Consider the following 17,599-nt stretch of genomic DNA (forward strand, 5'->3'; position numbering starts at 1 on the left):
GAGTGAGTGACACAAGCCAACCTTTGTCTGGGGGTTCTAAAGCCCGCTCGAGCCGACCCTCATGATGAGAAGTCATTGCCTGGGATGGAAAGGCCCGGGTCAGAGCGGGTGGCCAGTGTTATTACAGAGTGTAATATCTATGTTTGACTAGCCGCACTACAGGGATTTGCCTGACCGCCTCGCCACTCGATGAGAGGAGCCGTAAAGGGAGGAAAAGGAGCGGCATTAACACTAGTAATGAAGAGGCTGCTGTCAGAGGTTAAAGCAGCCTGAGAGAAACAACAAACTAACGCCCACCGCAGAGAGAAGGGAGGTGAGAGGTGGGGACAGAAGAGACTGGAGACAGAAATTGAAAGTAGAGGACAAGCTGCTCCCTTTGTGGACTGGAGCACCTGCAAAAGCACTGCAGAGCAGAGCTCCGAGTATTTAAAGGTGTGTTGCAGTACCTAAAGGTGGGGTGTTTAGTTTCAGGTGTCCTTTAAGTTGAACGTTAAAGTTAAAAAAAATGTTTAAGTATGCATTAACAATGCCCAACTGAGTTCACGGAGCCCTTATGCTTTATTTTCTACTGCGCCTAGCTGCTCTTATTTTACTTTAATGAGAGCTCTGCGGAGCGGAACCCAATGGGCTTGAGGAATGAGGGATGGAGGGGGGCCAGGGGTACGGGAGGTTGCTGGCGAGTGATATCATGTTCGTCCCCGCAGGTTTTTGTTTGTATTTTTATCAATCCGTCTGGCATGAAAATGGTGAAAGTAAGAAAATGCCTGATTTTTATAGAGTCAAAATGCCAACCAAAACAAAAAAGGTGAAAAAAGAAGAGTTAAATTGAGGGCGTCTAAGGATTGCACATACTTTCACGTGCATCATTAATGAGCTGACCGCGTTTGCGATCACGACTTTAAGGCATAAAGGACCTTTATGTCTTCTCGTTTAGATAATTGTAGATACCTGCTCTCTGAACTCCCTAAAGAATGTCACGAGGCTGCCAAATAGAGCTGAAAGTATTTAAAGTTTTGCTGTAGTACCTCAACATTTCAGGACTTTTATCGCCACTTGTTTAGACTATTGAACAGTAATCTCTTGCTGTCCCGTGGTATACTTTTCACGGCTTTACTTGGGATTACAGTAAATTTTTGCGCTCCTGTCGAGAATATCGCAAGCCTGGACAGTAGAGCCCGACATATTTAAAAGGTTTGTAACTGTGCTTTAGAGACTTTTATTTTTTTCTTATTAGATTATTGTAATTCCCTGCTCTTTGGGCTCCCCAAAAAGATAATCACAAGCTTACAGCTGTTGCAAAGTTACTGCATAAGTCATTGATTTTATTAGTTTTAAAATGTGTTTAGCGGTCTTTCTGACCTGCTTTTATTACACCATCTATCACTGGCCTTGAGGTCCTCTGGCAGTGATTAACTGTTCCTATGATGAAGACCAAAATCTCCCTCGGTCCCTTCATTCACGTAATTAGTTAGTGCCCTGCTATATTAAATATAGGGGTAGTTTGATGGGCAGAAACGAAGCGATCTTTTTCTTATTGTATAATGAAAGTTTTCATACAGCACTTTAAGTTTCATTTGGCTGACTGAAAAGTGCTATATGAATACATTTTGATTTTATTTAGCAATGTGTCCTGCAAGGTGTAGTAAAAACATATCTTCAATTTTGTCCAACACTGCCCCCTGTCATTCATAGCATAAATAAAACCGATTGAAATGTAAAAGACGTTAAACATTCCCTGACACATTAGAGACAAAGTAAAAAAAAATCTAAATTCCAATAACATGAGCAGATGTAAAACGGCAATATTTCTAGATTAAATAAAAAAGCTCAACTAAGTTGACATTTTGCAGGTTTATCAAACCCCGACTGGGGTCTTTGAGAGAATCATCGCGAAGCCCGGCCTGGTCTGCTTTTGATGCTACGCTTCTCACAGCAAAAATTAATGATGGGATCATTGTAAATGCCAATTGCCTGTAATCCCCTTCCTGGAAGTGAATCAAAGAGTTTCTATTAAACAGTCACAAGCTTTTTCCCTTGTACTCCCTTTTCATCTCCCCGAGGGGCCAGATGTCTTTCCTTCTTTTTTTTCACCAACCCTTCCTTTTCCCACCTCAATGTTTTGGGGTCCTATGTGACTCCCAGCTGCAAAACACGGATGGGCCCCAGGCCTAACCCAGGTGGGGCAGCAGAGGAGGGAAATCCCCAGGACAACGGGTCTGGTCACGGACACCTCGGAGGCCGGCGGCCATCTCTATTCTACCAGCTACTTCCCTGGCAAACATTTGCTCTACAGCTTAGCCCGCATGCTAGCCAGCTACTTACCCCCACACTCTTGTCTAATAATGCCAATCAGAGTGTACCCAGCGCAGAGAAGAAAGAAGTTAGAGACGGGACACTGGGAGACACACGGAGAATGGAGGCTCAGAAAAGGAGGGGCAAGGCCAGATCCATAAGAGCCACAAGGCAAAGCCAGAGCCTTGTGCAAAGACAAACAACGAGACAGGCCTGTCCCTATTGATATGCACAAGCAGGACCATCAGCTAGTTTTCAGGGCGGACAAAAGAGCGCAGCGAGAGAAGGCTGCTGTGTAGTGGAGTCCATATGTCTGTGACTAGACACAGTATGAAGAGAAACGGGTGCCAGGCTGCTTGAATATGGTGTTACTTCTTTGTTGCACTCTAGTGGCGGCACAAATACGCTCAGAGTCCCGGATAGACGAGTGGTTCGCTCGCCTAACTTGTGTCCAAGCGGAAAGGGTTCCACTCGAACTCAATGGTGATTTAGTTCAAGAGATTTGATGGGTATTAAGGGTAGGTATGCACAATTATAATTATGTGAAAATAAGTCATTTACAAACAAGAGTGCTTTGATGCTGGCTCACATGCCCTGGCAATGAAAGAAAAATTATGCCGAAAAGCAAAACTACATTGAGCAGATTTGACGTCATAGTTGCTCATGTGAGGCAAATTATGGCAGTGATGAGTACAAAACATTAAAATATGTACACCACACTATGTGTGACTGGTTAAGAATAGTAACATGTTGAGTCGGGACACAACGACTTGGTCGGGAAGCTTTCAGTTTTAATAAGCCTCTAATTGTTATTAAAACGGCGTTCACACAGATACAAACTAAGAGATGCAACAAGAAAAATAACATCCTAAAAACAAGACGCAATTTAGTCGTTGAATTGGATGAGGGGGTGAGGGACAAACAGAGTTGGTGGATACAACCGAAATGTTTGATGTTTGATCTTACATTACACATAGTCCAGTGTTTTGCTCAGTCCACATATTGAATGGATTTGGGAGTGCAGTCCATAAACATGCCCGATTAAAGTCGCCGTCGACGATAAAGCTCCATTGGGGTGTGCAAGCTGCTGTTTATTGATAGCAGCGGGCCGTAGATTCAGCGCTATGCTAACGTTGGCATCCAGTGAAACGGTTAGCGGTGGAAAGTAAACAGCAAACACAAAGACCACAGTTAACTCTCCCGGTGCATAGAAGTGTCTGCACGATACTGCTGGAAACTCCATATCGAGTGAGCAGTGTGTGTCAATGGTTCGGCTGTTATTGTAGCGCGTAGTCTCCAATCCCTGTTTTTACCGGGGTTTTCGTCTCGTTCGAGCCGGTGATGTAATGCGGCGTCGGGAAGGCCAAGACTCCGTGATGACAAAAATACTCCAATTCCGAACGTTGTTGGTGGCGATCTGCAGCTCAAATTCACTCATTGTGGACGATGGATGTGGCGTTGGTTGAAAATGCTTGGGAGCGCTGGTCTGTGTGGTCGCCTTCTTAGCTCAGACTCGACTGGCAGTCTTTTCCTTTGCTCCGTCGTTGTCTGCAGGCAGATCATCCAGGGAGATCTGGTGGTCTCTGTATATCCCTCGGGATGTAGTGGATATTATTGTATATGCGAAAGGAGTCGAAGGGAAAATATGAGGGATCAGGGGACACTGAAAAACAAAAGACGAACTGGAGCCCGAGCCGCAGCGTTTGCATGCGCCGCCATCTTCACTTATTATGCCCGAGAGAAGAGGAGACATGTGCTACTACTTCTATAGTAAATACAGTGCATCCGGAAAGTATTCACAGCGCTTCACTTTTTCCACATTTTGTTATGTTACAGCCTCATTCCAAATTGTATTAATTTAATCTCTTATCTCAAAATTCTACACAAAATACTCCATTATGACAATGTGAAAAAGTTTTTTTTTTTTTTTTTTTTTTTTACTTTTTTTGAATTTATCAAAAATAGAAAACTAAGAAATCAGGCTGTAACATAACAAAATGTGGAAAAAGTGAAGCGCTGTGAATACTTTCCGGATGCACTGTAAATAAATATTCTGATGCAGAACACAAATGCTTAGAATATTTTTAATAAGTAGTGTTGGCTCATTGCATTTTATAGTGTGGTGTCAAGTGACTCATCGGTTCATTTTTTTCATATCGGGTTAATGACGCCGACGTCATATTTGTCCGTTATCAGTTCGATAACTGTCGATTCATTATCCTGCATCCCTAATTAAAATGGGAAATTCGGAGAAGATTAGATTTTGATCATTTTGCAATGTTTTTTAATAGAAACATATAAATAAGATTCAAATATAATCTTTCAAACTTGTTTTTTGTGTTCCTAACGGAGGAATGGGCAAACTCATGTTTTAAGACATACATTTCAAGATATGACAAAGCCAAGAGTATAAAAACAGGACAGCATTATCAACTTTGTTTTAGGAACAATAAACCACTGTCTGTAAAACCAAATAAAGAATTCATTTTCGAACCTAGGTACCAATTCTACTGTTACACAAAAAACAGAGCGGTACAAAATTGGAGAGAGTAGGAGGTAGTTCAGCCAATGGCAAACCTGTATTAGAGCGGTACAAAACTATCAATCAGGGCATTATTCATTATTTACATTTTATTTTTTATCAAAAAGGAAGGATTGGATTGTTATCAGAAATTGAATGAGGTAATATATCAGATCAACCTAGACAACACTCAGAGAAGCGCAAGAGAAAAACAAGCTGCAGGTTGAAATATGTCAACTTGATGTTGCCAAAGCCAGGTGCCTCTCACAAAGTCTGTCTTTCTGTCTGTCTGTCTGTCTGTCTGTCTGACATTCCCAAAACCTTGCTTGAATTTAGGCACGACACAAACATACTTGTCTCATCAGACCAGAAGATATATTTCCAGTAAGCCATGGCCTTTGTTTACTTACTTCTTTTCGTTGTGTCAAGGCGATATTTCTTCAGTAATATTCCATTAAACATTATAATGAAATATCTGCAGGAATGTGAGGGGTGTACTCACTTTTGAATCATACTGTAAATCACCGTAATTGTGCAATAATTGATCAGTCTAAAAATATTTGTGACCTCCTTCGCAAAACATCGGATGCTGTTGGAATCAAAAACAGGTTGCGGCAGTGAAAGCGCAGAATCCAAACCACTAGACCACGAGTGATAAAGATAACATATGAAAAGGCAATACATTTTTATCTCATTATCATATTATTTTTGGTCACGATAACACAGACAAATGTTAAAGAATAGAGAAAACAAAGCTGTCCTGAAAAATACAAGTAAAAGCAAAAAAGTATGACAAAGGAAACAACTCTGGTGTACCTTGTGATAAATCAGAATCTGAAAGACAAATAAATACATTGTAAATTTTATGTTGGTATTGTGTTCATAGTTTACATACTCAGTGAATGATTTTACTTATGGCTGCACGTAATCAACAATGTCACCTAAAATAATTAGTTTGAGTTGAGAAAAAGTGAAATACATCGTTATATTGATTTTTTAAGGTAGGGGTGCGCGTGATAGAAGAGTGGGCATTACACACTAATAAATGCGGTAAATAAGCTATGTTAAACACGGGGCAACCAAGATCCAAATTTATTCAGGTTAGAGTCCTGGGCCTCATTTCTCTCCAGGGGTTTACCCGAGATGCCTAAAGACAACCATGCGTGAGGAAAAGACCACAACATGAAGGCCCGTTAAAGCCCGCATTGTCCCTACCGCCTCTTATGGTACCCCTGCCATGCCGACAGTCCTTAGACTATCTGGAACTATGCTTTCCTCCCTCCCACACGGCAGGGAACCCTCCCCAGTGTTTGTAATCCCAGTAGAAACACTTAAGGTTCACAGCGGGTGCTCATCAAAACCATCTGCCTGAGAAGAAGAGAGGAAGATGACAGAGGCGGAGGAATAGGGACAGTGCAAATAAGCCAGGAAAAAGCAAGGGAGGCAAGCCGCCTCCTCGCCTCCTCTGATGGCAATTCGACTAATCTGCTCAATTAGCACCATTACAAACCAAGCTAGCAAGCCTCATTATTATCGGTATGATCTTCACACTCATGGAGGAGCCAGACTCTTTTGTGGCAACGGAAAACGAGGAGTAACTTCCCGTTGTGGTTGAAGAGTGAATAATTGGGTTTTGGGGTGAAAAAAAGACGGAAACTTAAGACCATACCAGACAGCGTAAGTAGACATCAGCAACGTCACAATATTGAATTTAGTGGTGAATAAAATCTCAATTGACAAGTACACACCGATTTTCATTTACATCAGGTAATGTCGAGATCAGGGGTCATCAACATTTCTCAAGCGGAGAGCTTCCTTTTGTTACTGATTGGTACAAAGGGCTATTTGTTTGATATGCTTTTCTTATTACGTTGTAACTATGTTGTTACCAAGTTATTGCAAGGTTGTAATTATTAAAAGTTGAGTTGGAAATCAAATTTCCTGGAAAATCACAATGATTCACCTACAGTTAACCTGTCCACGGGATACTCATGTGTTCTGTAGGAGACCTTTGGTCTGAAGAAATGTAAGCTTCTAGGACAGGTAATCGAAAGAAAGTTCTTTAAAGCTCAATAATGTATTTAATATAACAATGTCATAGAAAACCCTCATAGTTTTCTTTTCTTTTCAATATTTGATACAATAGGAAACAAAACATTTATTATTTTATCATTGAAGTAATATTATTCAGTGTTGGTTTTCAGTTTAATTTGGAAACTTTTTATTTGAGATATTCCAATATATTTGTGAGTTAATAATTATATAATTGATTTTGATCAGTTTCGATATGAAATAATAATAATTTTGAATAAATTGCATAGTCAATTACCTGCGATGTATGCGGATGGAGATTTTTAGTTTTCCGGAGTTCCGTTTAGCGGAGTGGATGACGTCACACGCTAAGCCGGGAATCGGAGAGGAGGTTAGCTCAGGTAGCTACCGGTTGCTCCACGTTAGCGTCCGAGATGCTAGACGTGAGCCACGTTTCCGTAAAACACACCAAACCGCACTCCCTGTACGCTTTGACGTTTTTCACCAGCACAGCCAGTTCGTCTGTCTTATTTGGTATAGAGTTAACATTTACCATGATTACGGACGGTACAGAAGACTTATAACGCCGCTAGCCGCTTAGCTACGGCACTGCATCCACAATAGGGCCCCCTCATCACGCCAGCGCGAGAATTCTTCAGGGCAAGGAGTTAGTTCCTCGGATAAACGCATTTTTGTGCGTTAAAACCCATAACGATATGATAGAAAGTAATACAAAGTGTACGGACGGCACCGAAGACTTATAAAAACAAAGAACATCGTTTTTGTGACCCAACCATAACACCGTAGTGGGTTCAAGAAAACTACTCATTACGGCAAAACTGTAGTACTTGGCAGGTATGCTCTAGCTTTAACCCTAGCCAAACCCTATTTCAGTACCCTTAATTCAAGTAGCCTGAATCTTAGTTTCTAACCCTAGCCCCAATCCTAATATGGAACAATAAAATAAGTTTAAAACTTGAAGCCACCACCATAGCTCCTAACCCTAGCACAAGACCTAAACTAAAATCATGTCAACAATTGCAATCATTTGCAAGCATTTTACCTAAAATTCAAGCACTTTTCCAACCTTGGAAACACAACATTAAAATTCTAGCATTTTCAAGAATTTCTAGCACTTGTACAAACCATGGGTTCCCCTCTTATACTCGGTGCCCCTTTGTGCTCCCCTTCTCCATAATTTTCTTTACATAAAACATCGTGTTCTTCATGGTGTAAATTGCAGTAATGTTAATGTCACATTAAATGTAATTTTTTTTAACATGCATTTTTCAGTATTTGCAGTTTTAATCATATATTTTTGAATGAAGATATTAAATGTCATGTAAAAGAAAACACCTTTGCATTTTGCTTTTTAAAATGAATCTTATCAAATTTAGTCCTTTAAAAAGGGGCATAATATGTTAATTTGATTTCATTCTGAGTGTTTTAAAACAAATTATCAAATAATAGTGGCCTTGGGGGCAGAGCGCCTGCCCCGAGACTGGGAGGTTGCTGGTTCAAGCCTCAGCTGGGTCATACCTAAGACAACATTGGTAGCTATTGCCTCCCTGCTTGGCGCTCGGCATTAGGGGTTGGAATTGGGGGGTTTGGTCACCTAATAACTCCCAACAAGATGTTGCAAAACATCAGTAGGGTTGAGCAAGGGGGCTGGGAATCCCCTCCTCTGTATCAATCTCCCAGATAGAGTCAAACATGTGAATGTGTTGAGTCTAGGTAACATGACTCTGGTATATATATTAATTATTAATAAAAAATATGAAATGAAATTTAGTATATTTTTTTCATTAATAAAAATCTGAAAAATAGACATCTTTCTTCCTCATGCATTCCTAAGTTATTGGATAAAGACTAAAATAATTAAAAATCAACAGTTTTTTCCGTATTAACCATTTTTTCTAACCAATTATCCTAATGTGGCCCGCAACTAAAAATTTGCCCACCGCTGTTAAAGGACTATGATTATGACAGTTTGGATTGTCGTTTGAAAAATGTCAAGCTTTAAATAGTGTTTCATCCTCCTCAACCAAGTGTTTAAGTCACTTAACTCAAAGAGTGGGGGATTACAAGGGGGCCGGCCCACAGCTGTGGAGTAATTATGTACTCGGAAATGTGATCATTTGTGATGAATAATGAATGGCTTCTGGAGCTAGACTAGTAATGTTCAGCACCGTAATGGGAAACCGGAGAGGCCCAATATTACGTATGCAAGAGTCCCTGCGTGCAACAGTACATATTTAAAAGGACGTCCTGATCCCGTGTGCAAGTGTGCCTCATTTCCATTTTGCTTACCTCTTGTATGGTTCTGGAGCCCGGGAAGTTGAGGCTGTAGTCTCTCTGGGCCTCACGGTGACTGATGACCAGCAGGAAGTTCTGGTTTAGCGAGTCTGGGATTGAGCTTTACAGGAAGAGACCAAAAAATTCAGAATTCGGCATTCAGCAACCCCCCCCAAAAAAACCCTCTTTCCGGTGTTTTATAAGACATCAACAAAAAAACGTACAAATTCAAACGTTGCGGTGTTAATGCATATGAGGAATTACTGTCAAATATGCCACTTTTTTCCCAGACTTTCAACCCTGCGGCTAATTCATGCATTGTTTTCAAACAGCCTCCAGGGGCACCCGAGCAGTAGCGGTAAGAGTGAGACAGGTGCAATCTACGTGTTGATGAAGACGCAAATTTAATGTAACTTCGCGCTTTGTGCATGAATAAAACTAGAAGGAACAGACCCTCCCCGAGACCCTACTGAGGATAAGCGGTGCAGCTAATGAGATGAGATGAGATGGGAACAGACCTTCATCCTGGAAAAGGTGTCATTCAAATGGGGAGGGCTAACGACCATAATGGAAATAATTTAACGAGACTGTGTATAAACGAAATTAATTTCAAGAAGCAACTTCTAACGAAGCAGACATGTTTAAGGAGGATTTTTATTTATCTGTCGGCATTATCCTGTGTTTTGGAATAAATATTTTACAGGTTGGAATCTAATGAAACCTTTTTCGCAGACATTCAAAGAAGTAGAAGACGGCTAGGGGACGTAATGGTGAGTTATGCCGGCTTTAGGGTTTTCAGTTATCCTGTTTCAGACTGAGAGTGATGTTTCTCTGATGCGCAGATTTTGAAATCATATCTTGATTCCCAAGAGTTTAAGCTTTCCAATAATATGTAGTATGACGTATTTCCATGACAGGTGACATCTCAGAGACATGTATTTGTTTATCAAAAAAATAGTACCACAAGGGACATCCATGAAGATAAATAAAACCAATAGACCAAGACGAAAGACTTTCTAAAAGATAACACAATGAGGGGGGAAAAAACTCTTCGGTGTATCTGATGATGAATCAGACTTTGAAGGACATTAAATATTGAAAAAAAATTGAGGGGATCGTGTTCATAATGTACATTGTCAATAAATTATTTTTTTGCATAGCTGCACATATTCAACACGTTTTTCATTGACAGTGCTTAGTTTGAGCTGAGAAAAACCGAGACAAAATGTTATACCGTATTACAAAAAATTTAGGGGCATGCGTTAACAACACAGTAATTCCAATTTTATTTCTCCATGACATGTATATTTATTTGTTATTTAATCACATGCAAGTATACTACACTTACAATAACTAGTACTCACTATATACTATTTTGGTATTAAAGTTTTTGTAATGGGTACTGGAACTAAATTAGGTTTCCCGCAATAGCAATTCCCCTATGCGATCCCAAAGGGTTCATGTCACATCCCGGTGGTCTACTAACCATGTATAATATATATATATATATATATATATATATATATATATATAAATTGAAGACGAAGGACATTCCGATCCGATGACTCGCCGCATGTCATTTGGAGTATTCGGACTTTGAACACATATATATATATATATATATATATATATATATATATATATATATATATATACTGGACTGTCTCAGAAAATTAGAATATTGTGATAAAGTTCTTTATTTTCTGTAATGCAATTAAAAAAACAAAAATGTCATACATTCTGGATTCATTACACATCAACTGAACTATTTCAAGCCTTTTATTATTTGAATATTGCTGATTTTGGCTTACAGCTGAAAAAAACTCAAAAATCCTATCTCAAAATATTAGAATACTTCCTCAGACCAAGTAAAAAAATAATTTTATAACAGCAAAACTAAATCAAACATTTGAAAATGTCCATTGATGCACTCAGTACTTGGTTGGGAATCCTTTTGCACGGATTACTGCATCAATCCGGCGTGGCATGGAGGCAATCAGCCTGTGGCATTGCTGAGGTGTTATTGATGCCCAGGATGCTTCGATAGCGGCCTTCAGCTCATTTGCATTTGTAGGTCTGGTGTCTTTCATCTTCTTCTTAACTATACCCCACAAATTCTCAATGGGGTTCAGGTCAGGGGAAATAGCAGGCCAATCAAGGACAGTGATGCCATGGTCAGTGCACCAGTTACTGGTGGTTTTGGCACTGTGGGCAGGTGCCAGATCATGCTGGAAAATGAAATCCTCATCTCCATAGAGCTTTTCAGCAGATGGAAGCATGTAGTGCTCTAAAATCTCTTGGTACACAGTTGCATTTACTCTGGACTTGATGAAACACAGTGGACCAACACCAGCAGCTGACATGGCTCCCCAAACCATTGCTGACTGTGGGAACTTCACACTGGATTTCAAGCAACTTGGATTTTGCTCCTCTCCAGCCTTTCTCCAGACTCTGGCGCCTTGACTTCCAAATGAAATGCAAAACTTCGTCTGAAAAGAGGACTTTGGACCACTCTGCAACTGTCCAGTGCTTCTTCTCCATAGCCCAAGTCAGACGCTTCTTCCGTTGTCTTGAGTTCAGAAGTGGCTTGACCATGGGAATACAGCTATTGTAGCCCATTTCCCGGACACGTCTGTGAACTGTGGCTTTTGATACCTGGACTCCAGCTTCAGCCCACTGTCTTTGAAGCTCCCCCAAATTCTGGAAGCGGCTCTTCTTCACAATTTTGTTAAGGCTGCGGTCATCTCTCTTGTTTGTGCAGCATTTCCGGCCACATTTTTCCCTTCCAACAGACTTTTTGTGGATATGCTTTGAAACTGCACTCTGTGAACAGCCTGCTCTTTGAGAAATTTCTTTTTGTGTCTTACCCTCCTGATGGAGGGTATCAATGATGGTCCTCTGGACAGCAGTCAGATCAGCAGTCTTCCCCATACTTGTGATTTAGTTTACTGAACCAAGCTGAGTGATTTTAAGGCTCAGGAAACCCTCGCAAGGTGTTTCGAGTTAATTAGATTATTCAGGTGATTAGTTGAATAGCCTACTTGTATACTTTTTCATGATATTCTAATATTTTGAGATAGGATTTTTGAGTTTTCTTAAGCTGTAAGCCAAATTCAGCAATATTCAAATAATAAAAGGCTTGAAATAGTTCAGTTGATGTGTAATGAATCCAGAATGTATGACATTTTCGTTTTTTTAATTGCATTACAGAAAATAAAGAACTTTATCACAATATTCTAATTTTCTGAGACAGTCCAGTATATATAGATATATATAGATATATGTATATGTTTATTGACAGAATGCAATATCACTGGTCAAATGAAGTGATCAGAAATTGAAAAGACTAAGCACAAGTAAAAACGCAAGCTGAAACATGTTCACAAGCAATCCGCTGCTTGTCCCGAGGGGAGGTGCGAACTACCTCGGGGGCCTCGTCACCCATTTCACAGGTTATGTCTAAACAAGCCTGGTCACAGCTTGCTCAGCACAGTGTGCTATTGCACTTACACAGTAACAGCGTGGGGTCCTTTAATCATCTGATTTGATAACCGTCCAGTTATAATGAAATGATCAGAGCAGAGCAGAGCAATTATCACACTCTAAACAGCGGGTGGAAAAGTTAACTTATGAGAGTTGACCATTAATGAACAGGGGCAACTCTTGTATCATGACTTGAGGTCACATTTCCCCTTGAACCTGCACGTAATTTAAAATATATTTAAGCATCTTGCTGCAATGGAACATATGGAAATGCTATTTATCACATCCAGCCGTAAAAGAAAAGCATTGCAACATCAGGGATGTGATTTGACCAAAGTGAAATCATCTGAAAATTAGGCGGGGGTCTGGGGGCCGCGGGCACCCAGCTAGGTCCAGGGCAGTGCCCTGGTGGGGGGACAAGTGGGGCGAAGCCCCCCGGAGCTCATGGGTTTTACGTTTTTTTAAGTACTTTCAATGCACTCAGATGACAAAGAAATAGACAAAACAACAGCATCAATTTTCAATGTATTTTGAACTATCCCATATAAAATTACAGTTTAAGTCAACTCAAAATGAGTCACATTAAAAAACATTGGACTGCCTTTGCTTTTAAAAACTATCACTGAGAATATCATCATATCTAACTCATGTGATTACTAAGTTAACACATAAATCATGTTGAAGAGTTCAAATTTCATGAAGAAATAATTGTATCATGACCAAATGAAAAGTAACTCATATTAGAACATACCACAAATGTCTTTGTTATAGCAGAAGATGCTATCTACAAATGAAAGTACAATAAGTATAGGCCCTACAGTAAAGTGTTGGTGTAATGTACACATGAAAATCTATTTTTGTAATTGTTAAATATTTATGGCCATTTTTATTACGTTATAATATTTTCGAAAAAAAGGGGAAAACTGTCAAATAAATTTGAAAAGTTTACCACCTACCTCAAAATTCACGACTCTATCAGCAACTAGTACAGGTTTTTGGGGTGGATCACGTCTCTCTATTACCGCTTCCGTTTGTGGTGTCAATAAGGGATGGAGGCCTTAAAGTTTTGGAGTTTTCGTTTGGGCACCGAAACTACCAGCGATGGAATAATTTGTTGTTCTTGACTGGAGTTCTTTCACGTGTTTTTTGCTCTTGGCGTGACTTTCAAGAGCTTTGAAACCTCTCCCACCATAGACAATGGTATCATGGCATCAAATGCCGGCACGATCGATCTTCCGAATAAAGTCACTGAACAAATTCGTCACAGTCTTCTTTCCAACATTTGTAGATAATTCCTTCTCCAACCAGTCCGATCGAAACTTGTTTTTTACGATCTTATCAATTTCTTTACCTCGCGGAGCATCTTTATGTTCGATCTCGGACATCTTTCTTTAAACACTCGGCAAAAACGTGTGAGAAATGAACAATGGCATACTCCTACGCCTTTATAACAAGCGCGTTTATTGGTCAACACGGAGACTTCAACCAATCGCAAGTACGTTTCATTTCAGTTACGGAAACACTAAAATGGAATGCTGTAGAGACGAAATCGTTTTTTTTACCAATTAAAAAATCGCAAATCTTAAAATTTTATTTTTGGAGATAAAAAAAAGCGGAATTCCGCGAATTAGCGGAAAAATCACATCCCTGCAACATGTTTCAAATATGTGTTTTGTTGAAACAAGAGCATGTGCACCCTTGGGGGGCACTCTGGGGGTACTAATTAGTAAACAATGTCATTCTTTCAGGAATATATCTCATCTCATCTCATTAGCCGTACCGCTTATCCTCATTAGGGTCGCGGGGGGGGCTGGAGCCCATTCCAGCCATCTCCGGGCAGTGGGCAGGGGACACCCTGAACTGGTTGCCAGTAATATATTATATATAGTTATGTAAATGATGCTACTCATTTTTAAGTATAGTTAAACATACATGTATACTTTAGAACAGATATTCTCTATATCCCATCTGAGATACTGGAGAGGGATGGGCGCCGCCAGGCTGTAATTGCCCAAGACACACCACAGGAAGTGGTGCCTCCCACAGCTCACGTGGTTAAGGGATCCGTGAATATTATTAATATGTGTATACATACAGGGTAAAACATCCTTTTTATTAATTTATTTTCATCATGTATCTGTTTGTTGTTTTTTTATTGTTTTTTTGTTGTTGTTTTTTCAGAAAAAGAATATACTTTAAAAAGGGAAAAGGAAAATTGTCTGATATGGCAGAAAGCAAAAAAAATACCAAATTAAGTATTTTTCCTTATTTTCAAGTCATAAATCTTAAAATAAATCCTAAATGCTATAATCAGACAGATAATATAAAATCATTAGATATTCATTATGTATTAAAGGTTTAAGTAGTATTATTTAGAATAGCAATGCATTATAAGTATATTAAATTTTATTTCAATATTTTTCCCCTCTTTTATCCCCCGAAAAATCATAAAATAAATTCAAAATGAGAAAAAACATGATTTAAAATTGGTAACGGTAGCTTTAAAAACAAATTTTCTACATTAACAAATGTTTCAAGTAAATCGTAAAACATACAAAATTGTTTTTTATTATTACGCATGATTAATTAATTTATTTTTATTAATTGTCCATTAAAATGTACTTGACTGAATCATCTAGTAGAGCACATTATTTTTCAATTTACTTGGAGAGATTATTATCTTGCGAATTTTAGTAATTAAAAGTGAGGAGGCTACCAACAACCACACGCTCTTTTAGAAAATGGTCCACCGAGGCAGAGCAGGCTCTGAGAGACTGCTTTGGACGTACGGACTGGGATGTCCTGCTAGGGTCCAGCAGTGGGGACATTGAGGAGATGGCAAACTGCACTACTGACTACATTAACCAAAAGAAGAGGGCCTTTAAAAATGGTGATCAGCAGGAGCTAAAACGAGTACAGAAGGAGCTCAAAGTCCCGCTCCGGAAAGGGAAGGAGCAGTACAGGAGGAAGTTGGAGAAAAAGCTGCAGAACAACAACATGAAGGAGGTGTGGGAAGGGATGAAAACAATTACTGGCTGCAGCACCAAGCAGGGTGTGGCTGTGGATGTAGATGTGGGGCGAGTCAACCAGTTGAACAACTTTTTCAACAGGTTTGACCACTCCGCCTCATCCTCACCCCTGAGTACTGCAGCTGTCCTTCCCCCTCCCCCTCTGGACACTAGCATGGAAGACATCCCCCCACTAAAAATAACTGCAGCCCAGGTGTGTGGAGAGCTGAGAAGGCTGCGAACCAGCAAGGCAGCTGGTCCAGATGGAGTATCCCCCCGACTGCTGAAAGCCTGTGCGTCTGAGCTGGGAGACCCTCTACATCGCATCTTCAACCTGAGCCTTGAACAGGGGAGGGTCCCTCAGCTGTGGAAAACATCCTGCATCATCCCAGTCCCAAAGAAATCAAGACCTGAGGAACTCAACGACTTCAGGCCGGTCGCCCTGACATCACATGTGATGAAAACCATGGAGCGGTTGCTGCTGCACCACCTGAGGCTACAGGTCCGTCACGCCATCGACCCACTGCAATTTGCTTACCAGGAGAAGGCGGGAGTGGAGGATGCTATAGTATACATGTTACACCGATCCCTCTCTCACCTGGATAGGGCTAAGGGGGCTGTGAGGATTACATTTTTGGACTTCTCCAGTGCCTTCAATACCATACAGCCTCTGCTACTGAGTAGGAAACTGACAGAGATGGGAGTTGGCCCACACCTTGTAGAATGGATTACTGACTACCTGAGAAGCAGACCCCATTATGTGAAACAGGGGGGCTGTACATCGGACACTATGGTTAGCAGCACAGGATCTCCGCAGGGGACCGTGCTCTCTCCGTTCCTATTCACTCTATATACATCGGACTTTAAGTACAACTCTGGAGTCCTGCCATGTGCAAAAGTTTGCCGACGACACTGCGATCGTGGGATGTATCAGAAATGGGCAGGAGGAGGAGTACAGGAAATTGATTCATGACTTTGTCCGATGGAGCGACGCAAACCACCTGCACCTGAACACCACCAAGACCAGGGAGATGGTGGTGGACTTCAGGAGAACCAGAACTTACCCGGTTCCTGTAACCATCAAAGGAGAATGTGTAGAATTTGTCCAGACCTACAAATACCTGGGTGTGCAGCTGGACAACAAACTGGACTGGACTGCCAACACAGAGGCTCTATGTAGGAAAGGGCAAAGCCGACTTTACTTTCTCAGAAGGCTGGCATCCTTCAAAATCTGCAAAAAGCTCCTGAAAATATTCTATGAGACAGTTGTGGCAAGCGCCCTCTTCTATGCGACAGCGAGTTGGGGAGGCAGCGTCAAGAAGAAGGATGCCTCTCGTCTCAATAAACTGGCTAGGAAAGCGAGCTCTGTTGTGGGCAAAGAGCTGGACAGCCTAACAACAGTAGTTGAGAGACGGGCACTGGAAAAGCTGCGGTCAATCATGGACAATCCATCGCATCCACTACACAGCATTATCTCCAGACAGAAGAGCAGTTTCAGCGACAGACTGCTGTCACTGTCTTGTACTACGGACAGACTGAAGAGATCTTTTCTTCCTCATGCCATGAGGCTCTTTAACTCTACCCGGCAGAGTAAAAGCCCACAGTAAACCACACCACCTACATTGCATATTACCGAATCTTATTGCAATATGTATTCTGTGTAGCACTATTTAGTTATTCTATATAACACGCTACAGTGGGCATTTGCACGTCACACTGGGTATTTGTATATTGTATTCTTTTTGCTTTATTATTGTATTGTTCTCAGCTCAGGGATGCTGCTGGAAATGTGAATTTCCCTTCGAGGATGAATAAAGTATCTATCTATCCATCTATCTATCTAATTATTTCCACTTTTCCCTCCACTATTGTATAGAATAACGACATGAAAACAAAGAGAATTAACTAGATAGATAGATAGATACTTTATTCATCTCCGCAGGGAAATTCACAACTAGCCAATTGAAAA

General features: G+C 40.6%; 1 protein-coding gene across 2 annotated transcripts in view; it reads right to left on the reverse strand.

The window, feature by feature from the left end:
- Positions 1 to 17,599, reverse strand: part of faf1 (Fas (TNFRSF6) associated factor 1) — a 118,052-nt gene that overhangs the window by 70,423 nt on the left and 30,030 nt on the right. For both annotated transcript variants that reach the window (XM_088348810.1, XM_088348809.1), the window contains exon 7: positions 9,155 to 9,260. In XM_088348810.1, coding sequence (XP_088204936.1) covers positions 9,155 to 9,260 — 106 coding nt within the window. The remainder of the gene's footprint in view (positions 1 to 9,154; positions 9,261 to 17,599) is intronic.

Source organism: Urocampus carinirostris, chromosome 12 (assembly GCF_059441175.1).
Source record: "Urocampus carinirostris isolate Australia breed hairy pipefish chromosome 12, RoL_Ucar_1.0, whole genome shotgun sequence".
NCBI classification, from domain to species: Eukaryota; Metazoa; Chordata; class Actinopteri; order Syngnathiformes; family Syngnathidae; genus Urocampus; species Urocampus carinirostris.